Genomic DNA, 16383 nt, shown 5'->3' with positions numbered 1-16383 from the left:
ACATTTAGCAGAGGTCAATGGTGGCTTCTGGCCCAGGTCGCAATGACGGAGAGCAGCTGTTTCCTTTAGAGTTCTGCATGGTGCTGATCTCGTGTTCCTCATCTTGGCCCCTCAAACTCCCCAACTTAGTCCTGGCTGGGGTATCTTGCTTGAGGCATAAAAGGGAAAAGTATAGACCTAGATAACAAAATGTGGAATTTCAATGTCACCACATGAAACACAATACACGGAATAATGTTCTAATGTTAAAATACAGCCCTGGCTAAGAAAGGCACTGGAAATTAGAAAGAAATCTCAATGATTTTCTGCTGTGTTTAGGTCTCTCAACTTCTCAGTTACTAACTCAAGTTGCTATTTAATTCAGTTGGTGACGTTCTCTTTAATAGAACTTCATATTTTACTTCAGGGTCTCATGGCAACAAGAAAGGAAAAAATATCATACTTCAGTTACAGGGAGATTCTAATGTTAAAGCCCAACCAGGTGCTATTTTTTCACTTAATAAAGAGTTAAATTCTGTTTTCATTAATTTTTTTTTTTTTTTTTTTTTTTTTTGCGGGAGTGGGTAGAGTCTCGCTCTGCCACTTAGGCTGGAGTGCAGTGGTGCAATCTCAGCTCACTGCAACCTCCGTCTCCTAAGTGCAAGTGATTCTCTTGCCTCAGCCTCCCAAGTAGCTGGGGCTACAGGTGCGTGCCACCATGTCCAGCAATTTTTGTACTTTCAGTAGGCACGGGATTTCACCATGTTGGCCAGGCTGGTCTGGAACTCCTGACCTCAGGTGATACACCTGCCTCAGCCTGCCAAACTGCTGGGATTACAGGCGTGAGCCACCGCGCCTGGCCCATTAAAAATTCTTTAGCCCTCCCAGAAGTATCTTCTTAATAGCATGAAGATGGCATAAAGTGATATGGATCTTAAGACATGGAATAGTAGAGATGGAAGGACCCTGCGAATCATTGTGACCCTCATCTCAAGGGCAAAAGGACTGAGGTTCACAATGGTTACCTGTCTTGATACCACTGCTGCTCAGGGGGGAGAGGTGAGCCTGGTTCTCCTCATTTCATCTGCTGTCTTTCTACTGCAGTTAGACAACCTCATTCATTCATGCAAAAAGTGATTATGTGTGTCAGGCACCATGGTAGGTGCTGGGGGTGAACAGGCAGACACAGGGCCTGCCCTCAGGGAGTTTACACAGGAAGGAAGCTGTGTCCTGAGGCTGGAGGACTGTGCTATGGTTGGAAGTTAATTCCATGGTCTATTAGGACTTCCAAACTTCCTTGCACTGACCTGGGGGTTCTGCAGGAAACCATCTGGTTGGGGATGAAAGGTGTTGGGGGAAGGGACTCCGAACTCCTCACCTCCTCTTCAACTAGATCAACTCCACACTAATTTGCATCTGATTTTATCTAAACACCTCCATGATTGGAAAGGTGAAAATCCTTGGCTGTCCTGAGAGGGACCAGTAATAATGCAGGAGAAACAAAAGGAGTTACATGTACTTCTGTCTCCAGAAATCAGATACAGGTTTCCTGCCTTATTCTCATCTGGTGTTGCTCAGCCAAGTTAACTGTGCACTGCAGAGTGACACTTCATGCACTTCATTCCTCATTCTCTGGGAACACAGGAGTTTGACCTGATGTGCCAAAGACAGGGAAGGAAATGCACCATAACCAAAGCGGAATGCGATTCCACTAGGAGTATGCCAAACTGTACGTGTGTTTGTTTTTGGCTCAATGATTCAGAAAAACCAACCGGAATGTATCTCCAACTCTGTCGTGGAAATAGATGAAATTTTCACGGTCAATCATTAAGAGATCTCCACTGTTGAAATAGAGGTCTCCTTTCTTAAAGACATCTCTCAGTTTTTTCTTCTCTGTCTGAGCCTTTGCTCCAGCATAGCCACTAAATGGTGTAAGTTGTGTGATTTTGCAAACCAGAAGTCCAACTTCACCTAAAACAGAAGAAAGTAAACTTATTTTATGTGCTACAGGTCAAATTTATACATCAGCCTTCTCTTAAAACTAATGCCATACAACCTGCTGGCAACAAACTGGCTGTAGGAAGTATCATTTTCCATGCATGTATACCTGTGAATTATATGTACATATGTATCACAGACACACACATATACACCACACACACATATACTGTACATTATTGTATATGGCCTAATTATTTTATTTTGATTCTTATTTTTTTGAGATGGAATCTTGCCCTGTTGCCCAGGCTGGAGTACAGTGGTGCAGTCTCAACCTCTGCCTCCCAGGGTCAAGGGATTCTCCTGCCTCAGCCTCCCAAGTAGCTAGGGTTACAGGTGTGTGCCATCATGCCCAGTTAATTTTTGTATTTTCAGTAGAGACAGGATTTTGCTACATTGGCCAGGCTGGTCTTGAACTCCTGATCTCAAATCATCAGTCCTCCTCAACCTCCCAAAGTGTTGGGATTATAGGCGTGAGCCACCACACCTGGCCTGTAATTCTTTTACTGCTAATCTTTTACTGAATAATGATTTATGCACACTTACACAAACGCCCAGTAGTTAAAGCTTAAAGGTAAAGGCCACCTAAAACTATGGTTTTGCAACCACAATTACATATCCCTTCCCACAAAACGTTACCTCATAAGCAAGAAGTTGTTAAGCTAGGTTTAAAACTAGAATTATGTTATTTGCAGTGGTAAATTAGCACCTTTGGAATTCCTGTATATTGGAGGGTACTTATATAAACCCCCCTTTTCCCCACTCTGATAAATTTTACCATGTGGCAATAATATGTTAGTCCTTAAAAGTCACTTGGTCAAGATAAGAAGGGGCACAGGTTGATTGAACAAAAGTCTACTGTACCTTTGGGAACTCTGATGCAATATCCATTTCCACCACGGACAGGTTCATCTTTCTCCACATCATATTTAATCAGGTCATAAGTTATGATTTTCTAGCAAAATTAAAATGTGTAATTTTGAGAATAAACCTTTTACAATTTTTCCTTTTTTAATTGTGGTATAACGTAAAGTATATCTTAGGTGTACAGGTTGATGAAATTTTGCATTTGCATATACCCTTAAAACTGCCACCCAGAGAGACAGAGAAAACATTTTCATTTCACCTAGAACGTTTCCTCCTGCCCTTCTGTGACGTCAACTACTAGTGTGACTTATATTGCTGTCAGTTCATCTTAAACCTCAAACAAGTGAAATGAATGTATACTTCTGTGTCTGCTTCTTTTACTCAATATGTCTATAATATTCATCCATCCATGTTAGTGTTTTTTATGGCCATGCAATTTTCCCTTGTATAAATATACCATGATTGATTTATCTATTTTCCTGTTAATGGGTATTTGGATTATTTCTAGTTTTGGCCTATTATAAATAAAGCTGTTATGACATTCTTGTGTCTTTTGGTGGATGTATCACAAATGGGTTTTTAAAATCTTATGTAACCTTATATTAATATGACACTGTTAGATTTTTCACTTTTCTACGGAAATGTTATCTAACATATTTTAGAATCAAAAGCATATTTCATGCCCATGACTATACAATTATTAAAACTCTATCATATTTAAAACATAATTCAATGCATAAGAATTTAATTTTCAGCAATTCAGTAAGAGCAATAATAAATATATTATTTTCCTTACTGGAAGAAAAATGCAAATATGACAGTATTTGGATATAATTATTAGCCATGATTACTGTGTCTATTTCAAATTTATATTCAAGTCTATGTGATGAAGCAACCAATCATATGCTTTAGTATTAGCAGACAACTTCATTAAAAAAATAAGTGGCGTTTATGGTCAACAAATGTAGATCTTATTTGCAGGAATGTAAAAAATTTATAGGTGGTAATGAATGTTCTTTTCCACATCAATTGCATGGGATCATCTGGTTTTTAAAGTTTTTTTTTTTTAATGTGTTGCTTAAAGTAGAAAAACTGTCAATAAAACATGGCACTCAATGGATGAGAAAGTAAAGAATGGGTAATGCACAGCATTAGCGGACCTTCTCAGCAGCAGTTCCAGTGACGTGTAGGAGATCGATTCTCAGTCTGCAGCAGCGCTGCCCAGGAATCTGCTGTGATGATGGAAATATTCTCTGTCTGCATTGCTCAATATGGTCTTCACTAACCACACGTGGCTATTCAGCACTGGAAATGTGGCTAGTGTGACTGAAGAACTAGATTCAAACTTTTATTAATATAACTTAAATTTAAGTAGCCACATGTAGCTAGTGGCTACCGTTTGGACAGCGCAGGTCTAGAGGACTGTGGAGGGACCTGTGTAGCGTAGGTGGAGCTGCTGTCATTGTTAGAGAGGGTCCTTGAACTTGGGAATACCTTGAGATTAGGCCAGAATATAAGAAATGGAGTGATTATCATCATTACGGTTAACAATTATTCAAGGCTATTAAATGACAGGCATTGGGCTATAGCCTCTAAGGGCCTTTTCATATTTAATCCTTTCAACAATCCTTTTCCCTTACTGAGTGTGGGCTCAGCACTGGGTTCAGTATTTTCTCTTGTTATCTCTGTTTTACAGATGATGAAATTGAGGGCTGAGGAACATACAGGACCTGCCCAAGGTCACTCAGCTAGCATACAGTGGCACTGAGATTTGCTCTCCAGAGCCAGGGCTCTTACACACACGAACTACTGTCCTCTGAACTCTGCTGGTCTGTCCCTGGGGACACAGGTTGCGTGGAAGTCCCGGTGCGGCTGTTTCATGGCCAGACGGGATGAGCGGTCCAGAGGCACACTGACCACAGTGACTTCTCAAGCCAGTGGAGGCTCAGCATTTGCTGAACATTTCTGGGTATTTGCAGAATAGTTGGTTATCTGGACGACTGACTGCTTGAGTACAAAAAAGACAACAGAGACCCACAGGCAATAAAATGACTGACAGGGAAAAGAGACGGCTATGTGAGCTGGCTTAAAAATAAGAAATATCCGGCCGGGTGCGGTGGCTCACGCCTGTAATCCCAGCACTTTGGGAGGCCGAGGCGGGCGGATCATGAGGTCAGGAGATGGAGACCATCCTGGCTAACATGGTGAAAACCTGTCTCTCCTAAAAATACAAAAAATTAGCTGGGCGTGGGGGCGGACGCCTGTAGTCCCAGCTACTCGGGAGGCTGAGGCAGGAGAATGGTGTGAACCCGGGAGGCAGAGCTTGCAGTGAGCGGAGATTGCACCACTGCACTCCAGCCTGGGCGACAGAGCGAGACTCCATCTCAAAAAAACAAAAACAAAAACAAACAAACAAACAAACAAAAAAATCTTTCTGGTGGAATTATTAGGTGGACATAAATGTTCACCAGATCCTAGCACCGAGATGCCTGGGCTCCACCTCAGAACAACTGAATCCAAAGCCTAACGGGTGGGGTCTTGCATCTGTGCATATAAAAAAACTCCCCAGGTGATGGTGCTGCACGACACAAAGGGAAATACTAGGTTTCACAGTGTACTATAAGCTTATGGAACTTGTAACCTTCAGGTGTTTTATCACATACAAGTATAAACGGCATCAGGAAGACTTCGCCTAAGTTGCAGATGGCAAGGGCACAATGGATTGTTCTTAACAGAAGTTGAGATGTTTTTAATTGGAGGATCTGATGTTTTGAAGTCATCATCACAGAGAATGAGCAAAACCTCTCTTGGTGATAGGAATGGGCCATGGCTCTGATGCTGCCTGACTTCTGATAACATCATCATGACTTGGCTTTTAAGAAGACTCCGTATTCTGAAAACTGGCTACGTATGCTCTCATTTTTCAATGTTACTTACTTTCTGTAGGTAATTTACTCTTCCAACAGCACCGACTTTTCTCGTATAATTCATAAATCCAATATTGCCTTCAGTGGCAGCATAGAACTCATAGATGCATATGTCTCCAAATCTCTTGACAAATTGTCTCCACACATCTCCTCGCAAGCCATTTCCCAGTGCCAGTCTCACTTTATGATCACGGTCATTTGGTTTCTGTGGTAGGGGAAGAAGAAGGAGACCAAACTGAAACATCTCTGGAGCCCATGCTTACATAGTAATAATTCCCTTTATTTTGTATGTATTTAATTTATACTGACATTGCCTTTATTACATATTTATGTTGGTTATAAATGCCCCTTAGAGTCTACCTTTTTCCTGCCATTCACGCACAGTATTCCCTATTCCTTTAGCACAAGCAGTATGGTCTGACAGCTGGAACTATGACTTAATAACCAAAACATGTCAATTCTCCCATTTTGGTTTCTAAGGAGCCAGATGAGACAATCGGACAGAACCAGGTGATGCCAACATTTAATCCATATCCAATCTAAAGTTAGAAGGATGTGTATAAGGTGTTCATAGTTACAATAACGTAGGTGTTCATAGTTTTCTTGATGGGGCTGGTGAACATTAGTGAATTTCCAGAAAGGAGAAGCCACATGGGAAAGATCTGTCAGAGATGAGGACAATCTCCTACCAGTGGGACCCTGAGCAGTGTCTAGGATTTTTATGACAATGAAGAAGAAAACAGGAAACACAGTCCAATGAGAGACAGAAAGAGAAAGAGAGCGCGCGCCCCATTTTCCACAAAGCCATTAAACAGCAACAGTTGGAGCCTGTGGGAACTGGAGGGAAGAGCCTTGACCACGCCCTGCCGTGTTTAACAGGTAGACCCCAGCGTTCAGAAGACCAGGCAGAGCTGAACCGAGACAACAGAACTGTCCCTGTGGGATGGGGAGGGAAGAGGAGGAGGAGGTCACCTCCCAGTTGCCTCAGGTGGCCTGCGAAGAATATGATTTGCTATAAACAAAGATCACAAAGGAAAGTCTGTTTTGGGTGTAAGGACTGAAAGGAGTCTCTCTGGTGTCAGCAAGAGAGGTGGGGCTATGACCAGGCTGCCTTCCATTCAACCATACTCATTTAGGAGACCCCACAAATATGTCCATGCCAATGATGGTTTTATTTATTTTATTGTTTTTAATTGTTAACAAAGACAGTCAAGTACAGTAGTGAGAAGAGGGGAAACAGTAGAACAAGAAGTTTGATCTATAACTGTGAACAATCAAGTGAGATAAGTCACTACCTTCAGACCAGCCCGGTGATGGTTTTAATGATATCTTATGTTAACAATGTAATTTATGTCTTCCAGGAAATCACAGGCTGGTGGAAGAGACAAATAACATAAATAGGAATACTTTTACCCTGTAAATTCTGTTACTCTATGACCTTTATTCTATCAGGATACAGAATGAAATGGGGTAACAGTGCTAGGTCATTAGGGCTGTCCTCTCACATCAACTGTTAATTTCTTTGATAAAACAGCAATTGCTTAGAGCATTTTCTTTTTTCTTTTTTTTTTTTTGAGGCAGAGTCTCGCTCTGTCGCCCAGGCTAGAGTGCAGTGGCACGATCTCGGGTCACTGCAAGCTCCGCCTCCCGGGTTCACGCCATTCTCCTGCCTCAGCCTCCCGAGTAGCTGGGACTACAGGCGCATGCCACCACGCCCAGCTAATTTTTTTGTATTTTTAGTAGAGACGGGGTTTCACTGTGTTAGCCAGGATGGTCTCGATCTCCTGACCTCGTGATCCACCCACCTCGGCCTCCCAAAGTGCTGGGATTACAGGCTTGAGCCACAGCGCCCAGCGCTTAGAGCATTTTCTACATTATTTACTACAGTGTGAAATCACCGTGAAGTGGTTTTGGCATAAGAATTCCTCTCTGAAAAGAACTATAAGGGGGCGGGACTTTGGCGGGGCAATTAAAAACCACACCAAGACAAACTCTGAATTGGTTTCCATGCAGGAGGAGCTAAGGGGCCAGGGAGGCAGAAAATATACATTTAATCTTTAAGTAGTTTGGCCAGAACATATGGGGCTCCTTGAGGAGTCCTAACCAGAGAGGCGGACTGATGCTGGTCACTGGTGAAAATGGACCCCCCTGAGCAGTCATTCTGAGGAGGAAATGTGTCAAGAGAGACCAGAGCCCTCTACTGCCAGTGGCTCTTACCCAGGGTGTCTGGGAGAATTGCCTGAGAAGCCTTTTGAACCTGCATGAGACCTAGACATTCAGACTGAATAGGAATCTATTTTCTCTCTCTCGCTCTCTCTCTTTTTTTTGAGACAGGGTCTTGCTCTGTTGCCTCGGCTGGTGCAATTATGGCTTACTGCAGCCTTAACTCCAAGGCTCCTGCAATCCTCCTGCCTCAGCCTCATGAGTGGTTGGGACTACAGGTGCATGCTACCATGCCCGGCTAATTTATTTATTAATTTTGTAGAGATGAAGTTCTCACTATGTTGCCCAGGCTCATCTTGAACTTCTGGCCTCAAGCTATCCTCCTGCCTCGGCCCCCCAAAGTGCTGGAATTATAGGCATGAGTCACTGTGCCCAGCCAGAATCTATTCTCTTCTGGTCCCTAGGTCACTGACTCTACTCCGCTTTATAATTACCAAGCTCCCGTAAGTCGGGAGATCATATGTCTGGTTTGCCAGGGCAAGCCCTGGCTATTCGTGTCCTGGAATGCTGGTTATCTTTCACTACCTTCACTCTCAAGTGTCCCTGTCTGGCTAATGAATTGTAGGGTCACCCTGCCCACAAGGCACTATCCTCCTCCATAAGGACTGTCAGTATTCAGAGACCACCCACTCCTACTGCCGTCCTAAGGATAAAACATCACACAAGTTGGAAGACTTGCTTTTGCTTAAAGAAAATCACCTGAGCTGGGTGCTCACCTGCTCCAGGCTTGCATGAGAAGCTCCAAAGCAGCATTCCCGCATGTAGACCCAAAGTCTGACTTATCCCACATGCAGCCCACCAGCAGCCCTTCTCTTACCCACTTCACTTATTTCCTTGTCTATTGGATGGTGATCACCTATCTCCCTCATTAAATGGCAAACTCCTTCGAGGCCAAATGTACATGTATCTCTATGTCATCCCCAGTGCCTGGACCTGTGATTTGCATATAGCATAATCCTGGCAGTAAAATAAATAATCTCTACCAGGAAACCTCACTCCCTGTTCAATAACTAGTGGCCGGGTCAGGGCAGGGCTTAGGGTGCAGGAGGCCGCAGGCACCCTGGGTGTGTGGGAAGCTGACCAACCAGCCTCACAGGTGCAGCTGTCACCTGCCAGTGGCAGGTAGCTGAGCTCATAATCACAACACCATAGGCTCAGTTTTCATCATCCAGCTGAAGAATCTTATTACATCAGCAAAAGGGATTAAGGCTGGAAATGTTTGTGGGCACGAATGGGAGATCCTGGAGCCTTCTAAGATGTCTGGTTCTCACCTAAGCTTCTGCTCACCAGTGGCTGAAAGAGTATGACTCAAGTTTTCCTTTCCCAAAGGGGGAACAGTGTTCCTCCATCACCAAAGCCACTCCTCAGAGGAACTGATTTCTAGATCAAGGGTCACCAGCTTATTTTTTTTTAAACAAGAAAAACAAAAACAAAAACAAAACAACACCTTCTTCTTCACGTTAGAGCTAAGGTGAAACATACAAACACACCGGGGGGCTAAATCCACACTGGGCCTGAATAACTGATGAAGAGCAAGAGGTCAAGATGTCCAGAGAGGAATGAAGGGTGCCAGGTAATTAGAACAGGCAGAAAGCTTCTATTGAGGGCTTTTCCGTGGGTCAGGCAGTTGACCTGTTTCTAAAGAACCCTATGAAAGGTGATAGCTAATAAAAGTATTTGCCTCATATTACAATTGAGAAAACGGAGACTCAGAAAGCTTAAAATAATTTTCCCAGGATCAAAAAGGTAGCAAAACGGTTGCTCCGAGATTCAAATCTGAATCAATGTGACTTCAGAGAGCTCTTTTCCTTATGTTTTTTAAAGCCCTGCACTTGAGAGGGCGTCCACTGTGCTGCCCCTCCTTACTCATACCCACCAATAAATCCCACCCCCCCAAAAAAAAAAAAAGAAAAAAGGAAAAAAAGCAACATAGAGAGAGTGCCACACACATAGTGTAAGGTAAGAATCCAATAGTCCTGAAAGACCCTTAAATGAACAATGCTGTATTCACGCCATCTACCTGTTCCCCCCCTTTACCCCTAGTTTACCACCCAGAGGCAGACACTTAACTCTTGTAGCTGCTTCTTGCTATCTGCATATTTCTGAATTAAATGCGTATACTTCTTTCTCTTGTTTCATCAATTTCAGATTTCCTATTGTGGTAGATGAGGATTCAGCTCTTTCCTATTCTCTCTTCCATTTTTCCAGTATCACAATTTTTGGTTAAATCAATATTCAGTGCTCACATTATTCTGCCCATAATGCAACACTGAGGAGCCAAGTAATATGCTATGGACAAATTTTTATTTTTCCTGGAATTAATTGCCTTTCTGCCCATTTGCTTCATTTCCTTAGTTTCTATTGGTAAGTTTCCCCTTATCCTCCAATAACCTCTAAAATTTTCCTCATGGTGAAATCTGTCTGCTGATCGAATTTCCTATTTTCTATTATGCTTCTTTGTCTCCTTTGCTCCAATCTGGACTAGTTATTTTCGAAGCCTGGGGGGTCCCTTTGTCTCTCTTTCCTGGATCCTGTGTTTTCCTCTCCTTTTTTTTCATTCTCCTGTTTGGATGGAATATTTTCTTTAGTAACTTCCGGAAGGGGAGTATGTACATAGTAAGTTTATTTTATTTTATTTTATTTATTTTTTGGTGGAGACTTGGAATATCTGAATATTGTATACCTGAGTGATGATTTGGCTGGATACAGAATTCTAGATGGGCAATAATTTGTATCTAGAATTTTTGAACGCACCATTCCTTTGTTTTTCAGCTTGTAGTGTTGCTACCGACAAGTCAAACTTTCACTATCTTTTTTTGGTAGTCTTAAATTTCATCATGGCACAATTTCTTTTTCCTCCACTAATTTTATTCGTTACTCCATTGGTCCTTTCAGTCTGTCCAGCCCTCAGATGTTTTCCTGTATTATTTCTTTGATCATTTCCTCCTCTCCACTTTCTCTATTCTCTTTTCCTGATTTCCAATTAAATATATATGGGACCTCTTTGATTAGTCTCTAATTTTCCTGTCTACTCTCCCTTTATGCCCATCAATTTATCTTTTTAACTTTCTGTAAGATTTCTCAACTTTATCGTCCAACCTTTCAATGAATTAAAGATTTTTAAACATCATTTTAATTTTCAAGTCTGATTCTTTTTTTCTTGTAAAATAGTACACTATTCTTGTTTTATGGATACAATATCTTCTTCAGTCTCTCTGAGGATATTAATGACACATTAAAAACATCTTTTTTTTTTTTTTTTGAGACAGAGTTTCGCCCGGTCACCCAGGCTGGAGTGCAATGGCACAATCTTGACTCAATGCAACCTCTGCCTCCCAGGTTCAAATGATTCTCCTGTCTCAGCCTCCCCAGTAGCTGGGATTACAGGCGCCCACGACTGTGCCCAGCTAATTTTTGTATTTTTAGTAGAGACAGGGTTTCACCATGTTGGCCAGGCTGGTTTTTAACCCCCAACCTCGTGATCTGCCCGCCTCAGCCTCCCAAAGTGCTGGGATTACAGGCGTGAGCCACCGTGCCTGGCCTCTTCTGTTTTTTGAATTGATGCTTCTTTTCTTTTGATGATCCTTCCTGTAGGAGGCTTTCCTCAGGTGCTTGGTGATTCTTCATGTTTGTTCAGATTTAAGAGTAAGGCAACAGAAAGATGACTGGGCAGTTCTGTGGGGGCGGGGCGAGGGGGCTACTGCTAGGTGGGCTGCACTGCTGGTTGGTGAGGCAATGAGCCCATGTCCAATGTCTTTTCTGGGAAAGTTTAGTTCTTCCTAAGAATTACACTCCTTCAATATCCTGCCTGCAAGCATAAACTGGCTACTGGAGTTCCAATATCTGTGCAGGGGAAAGGAGCTGGGGAGGGTCTCCCTGGTTAGTATGCAGATATTTTCTTAATTTCTGTTTTCAGTGCCTCATCCCTGCTCTCCTCTGTTCTTGGGGTCCTTCAGTCAAAGCTTCATTAGCTCTGTAGAGAAAAATCCTCCTGTCTCCCACACAGTGGGAGAGGGGAATAGCAGGTCCAGCTACTTCTTACACAGATTCTATTTATTTATTTTTATTTTTCCATAAGTTATTCGGGGTACAGGTGATATTTGGTTATATGAGTAAGTTCTTCAGTGGTGATTTGTGAGATTTTGGTGCACTCATCACCCAAGCAGTATACACTGCACCATATTTGTAGTCTTTTATCCCTCGTCCCTCTCCCGCTCTTCCCCCAAGTTCCCCAAAATTCATTGTATCATTCTCATGCCTTTGTGTCCTCATAGCTTAGCTCCCACATATCAGTGAGAACATACAATGTTTGGTTTTCCATTCCTGAGTTACTTCACTTAGAATAATAGTCTCCAATCTCATCCAGGTCACTGTAAATGCTGTTGATTCATTCCTTTTTATGGCTGCGTAGTATTCCATTGTATATATGTGAATTGGGCTGCTATAAAAATGCATGTACAAGTATCTTTTTTGAATAATGACCTCTTTTCCTCTGGGTAGATACCCAGTAAGTGGGACTGCTGGATCAAATGGTAGACCTACTTTTAGTTATTTAAGGAATCTCCATGCTGTTTTCCATAGTGGCTGTACTAGTTTACATTCCCACCAGTAGTGTAGAAGTGTCCCCTGTTCACTGCATCTATGCCAACATCTACTGTTTTTTGATTTTTTGATGATGGCCATTCTTGAAGGAGTAAGGTGGTATCACATTGCAGTTTTGATTTGCATTTCCCTGATCATTATGATATTGAGCATTTTTTCATGTGTTTACTGGCCATTGGTATATCTTCTTTTGAGAATTGTCTATTCATGTCTTTAGCCCACTTTTTGATGGGATTGTTTGTTTTTTTCTTACTGATTTGAGTTCGTTGTAGATTCTGGATATTATTCCTTTGTCAGATGTATAGATTGTGAAGATTTTCTCCCACTCTATGGGTTGTCTGTTTACTCTGCTGACTGTTCCTTTTGCTGTGCAAAAGTTCTTTAGTTTAATTAGGTCCTAACTATTTATCTTTGTTTTTATTGCATTTGCTTTTGGGTTCTTGGTCATGAAATCCTTGCCTAAGCCAATGTCTAGAAGGGTTTTTCCAATGTTATGTTCTATAATTTTTATAGTTTCAGGTGTCATGTTTAAGTTCTTAATCCATCTTGAGTTGATTTTTGTATAAGGTGAGAGATGAGAATCCAGTTTTATTCTTCTACATATGGCTTGGCAATTATCTCAGCACCACTTGTTGAATAGGGTGTCCTTGGCCCCCTTTGTGATTTTGTTTACTTTGTCAAAGATCAGTTGACTGTAAGAATTTAGCTTTATTGCTAGGTTCTCTATTCTGTGGCAATGGTTTACATGCCTGTTTTTATACCAGTACCATGCTGTTTTGGTGACTATGGCCTTATAGTATAGTTTGAAGTGGGGTAATGTAATGCCTCCAGATTTGTTCTTTTTGCTTAGTCTTGCTTTGGCTGTGCGGGCTCTTTTTTTGGTTCCATATGAATTTTAGAATTTTTTTTCTAATTCTGTGAAGGATGATGATGGTATTTTGATGGGATTGCATTGAATTTGTAGATTGCTTTTGGCAGTATGATCATTTTCACAATATTGATTCTACCCAGCCATGAGCATGGGATATGTTTCCATTTGTTTGTGTAGTTTATGATTACTTTCAGTAGTGTTTTGTAGTTTTATGTAGAGGCCTTTTGACTCCTTGGTTAGGTATATTCTTAGGTATTTTTTTTTTTTGCAGCTATTGTAAAAGGGGTTGAGTTCTTGATTTGATTCTCTCCTTGGTCACTGTTGGTGTATAGAAGAGCTACTGATTTGTGTACATTAATTTTGTATCTGGAAACTATGCTGAATTCCTTTATCAGTCCTAGGAGCTTTCTAGAGAAGTCCTTAGAGTTTTCAAGGTAAATGATCATATCATCAGCAAGCAGTGACAGTTTGACTTCCTTTTTACTGATTTGGATGCCCTATATTTCTTTCTCCTGTCTGATTGGTCTGGCTAGGACTTCCAGTATTATGTTAAAGAGGAGTGATGAGAGTGGGCATCCTTGTCTTGTTCCAGTTCTCGGGGGAATGCTTTCAACTTTTCCCCATTCAGTATTATGTTGGCAGTGGGTTTATCATAGATGGGTTTTATTACTAAGGTATGTCCCTTGTATGCCGATTTTGATGAGAGTTTTAATCATAAAGATGCTGAATTTTGTTGAATGCTTTTTCTGCATCTATTGAGATGATCATGTGATTTTTGTTTTACATTTTGTTTATGTGGTGTATCACATTTATTGACTTGCATATGTGAAACCATCTGTGCATCCCTGGCATGAAACCCACTTGATCATGGTGGATTATGTTTTTGATATGTTGTTAGATTTGGCTAGCTAGTATTCTGTTAAAGATTTTAGCATCTGTGTTCATCAAGGATATTGGTCTGTAGTTTTCTTTTTTGGTTACATCCTTTCTGGTTTTGGTACTAGGGTGATTCTGGATCCATGGAATGAATTAGGGAGGGTTCCTTCTTTCTCTATCTTGTGGAATAGTGTCAAAATAATTGGTACCAATTCTTCTTTGAATGTCTGGTAGAATACTGCTGTGAATCCATCTGGTCCTGGACTTTTTTTTGTCGGTAATTTTTAAATTACCATTTCAATCTCGCTGCTTGTTATTGGTCTTTTCCAGGTTATCTAATTTTTCCTGATTTAAGCCAGGAGGGTTGTATTTTTCCAGGAATGTATCCATCTCTTCTAGGTTTTCTAGTTTATGTGCATAAAAGTGTTCACAGTAGCCTTGAATTATCTTTTGTATTTCAGTGGTGTTAGTTGTAATATCTCCTGTTTTGTTTCTTAGTGAGGTTATTTGGATTTTTTCTTTTCTTGGTTACTCTTACTAATGGTCTATCAATTTTATCTTTTCAAAGAACCAGCTTTTTGTTTCATTTATCTTTTGTATTTTTTTTGTTTGTTTGTTTCAATTTCATTTAGTTCTGCTCTGATCTTGGTTATTTCCTTTCTTCTGCTGGGTTTGGGTTTCGTTTGTTCTTGTTTCTCTAATTCCTTGAGGTGTGACCTTAGATTGTCTGTTTGTGTTCTTCCAGTGTTTTTGTTACAGGTGTTTAGGGCTATGAACATTCTTTTTAGCACCGCCTTTGTTGTATCCCAGAGGTTTTAATAGGTTGTGTCATTATTGTCGTTTAGTTTGAAGAATTTTTTCATTTCCATCTTATGTTTTTGACCCAATGCTCATTCAGGAGCAGGTTATTTAATTTCCCTGTATTTGCATAGTTTTGAAGGCTTCTTTGGAGTTAATTTCCAGTTTTATTCCACTGTAGTCTGAGAGAGTGCTTGATATAATTTCAATTTTCTTAAATTTATTGAAGTTCGTTTTATGGGCTACCATATGATCTATCTTGGTGAAAGTTAGAAAGTTATGTGCTGTTGAATAGAATGTGTAGTCTGCTGCTGTTGGATGAAATGTTCTGTATATATCTGTTAAGTCCATTTGTTCCAACGTATAGTTTAAATCCATTGTTTCTTTGTTGACTTTCTGTTTTGATGACCTGTCCAGTGTTGTCAGTGGAGCACTGAAGTCCCTCACTATTACTGTATTGCTGTCTATCTCATTTCTTAGGTCTATTAGTAATTGTTCTATAAATTTGGGAGCTCCAGTGCTAGGTGCATATATGTTTAGGATTGTGATATTTTCCTGTTGGACAAGGCCTTTTACCATTCTATACTGTCCCTCTTTGTCTCTTTTAACCGCTGTTGCTTTAAAGTTTGTTTTGTCTGACATAAGAATAGCTTCCCCTGCTCGCTTTTCATGTCCTTTTGCATGAAATGCCTTTTTCTACTCCTTTACTTTAAGTTTATGTGAGTTCTTATGTATTAGGTGAGTCTCCTGAAGGCAGCAGTTGGTTGGTGAGTTCTTAGCCATTCTGCAGTTCTGTATCTTTTAAGTGGGGCATTTAGGCCATTTACATTCAATGTTAGTATTGAAATGTGAGGTACTGTTCCTTTCATCATGCTCTTTGTTGCCTGTGAATTTTTGTTTTTTTGTTTTTTGTTTGCTTTTTAACTTGTATTTTTGTTTTATAGGTCTTGTGTGATTTATGCTTTAAAGAGGTTGTGTTATGATGTGTTTCCGGGATGTGTTTCAAGATTTAGAGCTCCTTTTAGCAAGTCTTATAGTGGTAGCTTGGTAATGGCGAATTCTCTCAGCATTTGTTTGTCTGAAAACGACTATATCTTTCCTTCATATATGATGCTTAGTTTCGCTGGATACAAAATTATTGGCTGACAATTGTTTTGTTTGAGGTGGCTGAAGATAGGGCCCCAAACCCTTCTAGCTTGTAGGGTTTCTGCTGATAAATGTTTTTTTTTTTTTTTTTTTTTT

At 40.8% G+C, this 16383-nt stretch overlaps 1 protein-coding gene across 2 annotated transcripts in view; it reads right to left on the bottom strand.

Annotated features, from left to right (window-relative positions):
* The window catches only part of SLC27A2 (solute carrier family 27 member 2), a 54763-nt gene that overhangs the window by 7412 nt on the left and 30968 nt on the right, over positions 1–16383 (bottom strand). For both annotated transcript variants that reach the window (XM_025390478.1, XM_025390479.1), the window contains 3 exons: positions 5782–5976; positions 2842–2932; positions 1752–1950 (listed from right to left, as the gene is read on the bottom strand). In XM_025390478.1, coding sequence (XP_025246263.1) covers positions 1752–1950; positions 2842–2932; positions 5782–5976 — 485 coding nt within the window. The remainder of the gene's footprint in view (positions 1–1751; positions 1951–2841; positions 2933–5781; positions 5977–16383) is intronic.

The sequence above is a fragment of the Theropithecus gelada genome, chromosome 7a (genome assembly GCF_003255815.1).
Source record: "Theropithecus gelada isolate Dixy chromosome 7a, Tgel_1.0, whole genome shotgun sequence".
Lineage (NCBI taxonomy): Eukaryota > Metazoa > Chordata > Mammalia > Primates > Cercopithecidae > Theropithecus > Theropithecus gelada.
Note: the sequence above shows the minus strand (reverse complement) of the source record. Positions and strands in the feature narration are given on the sequence as shown.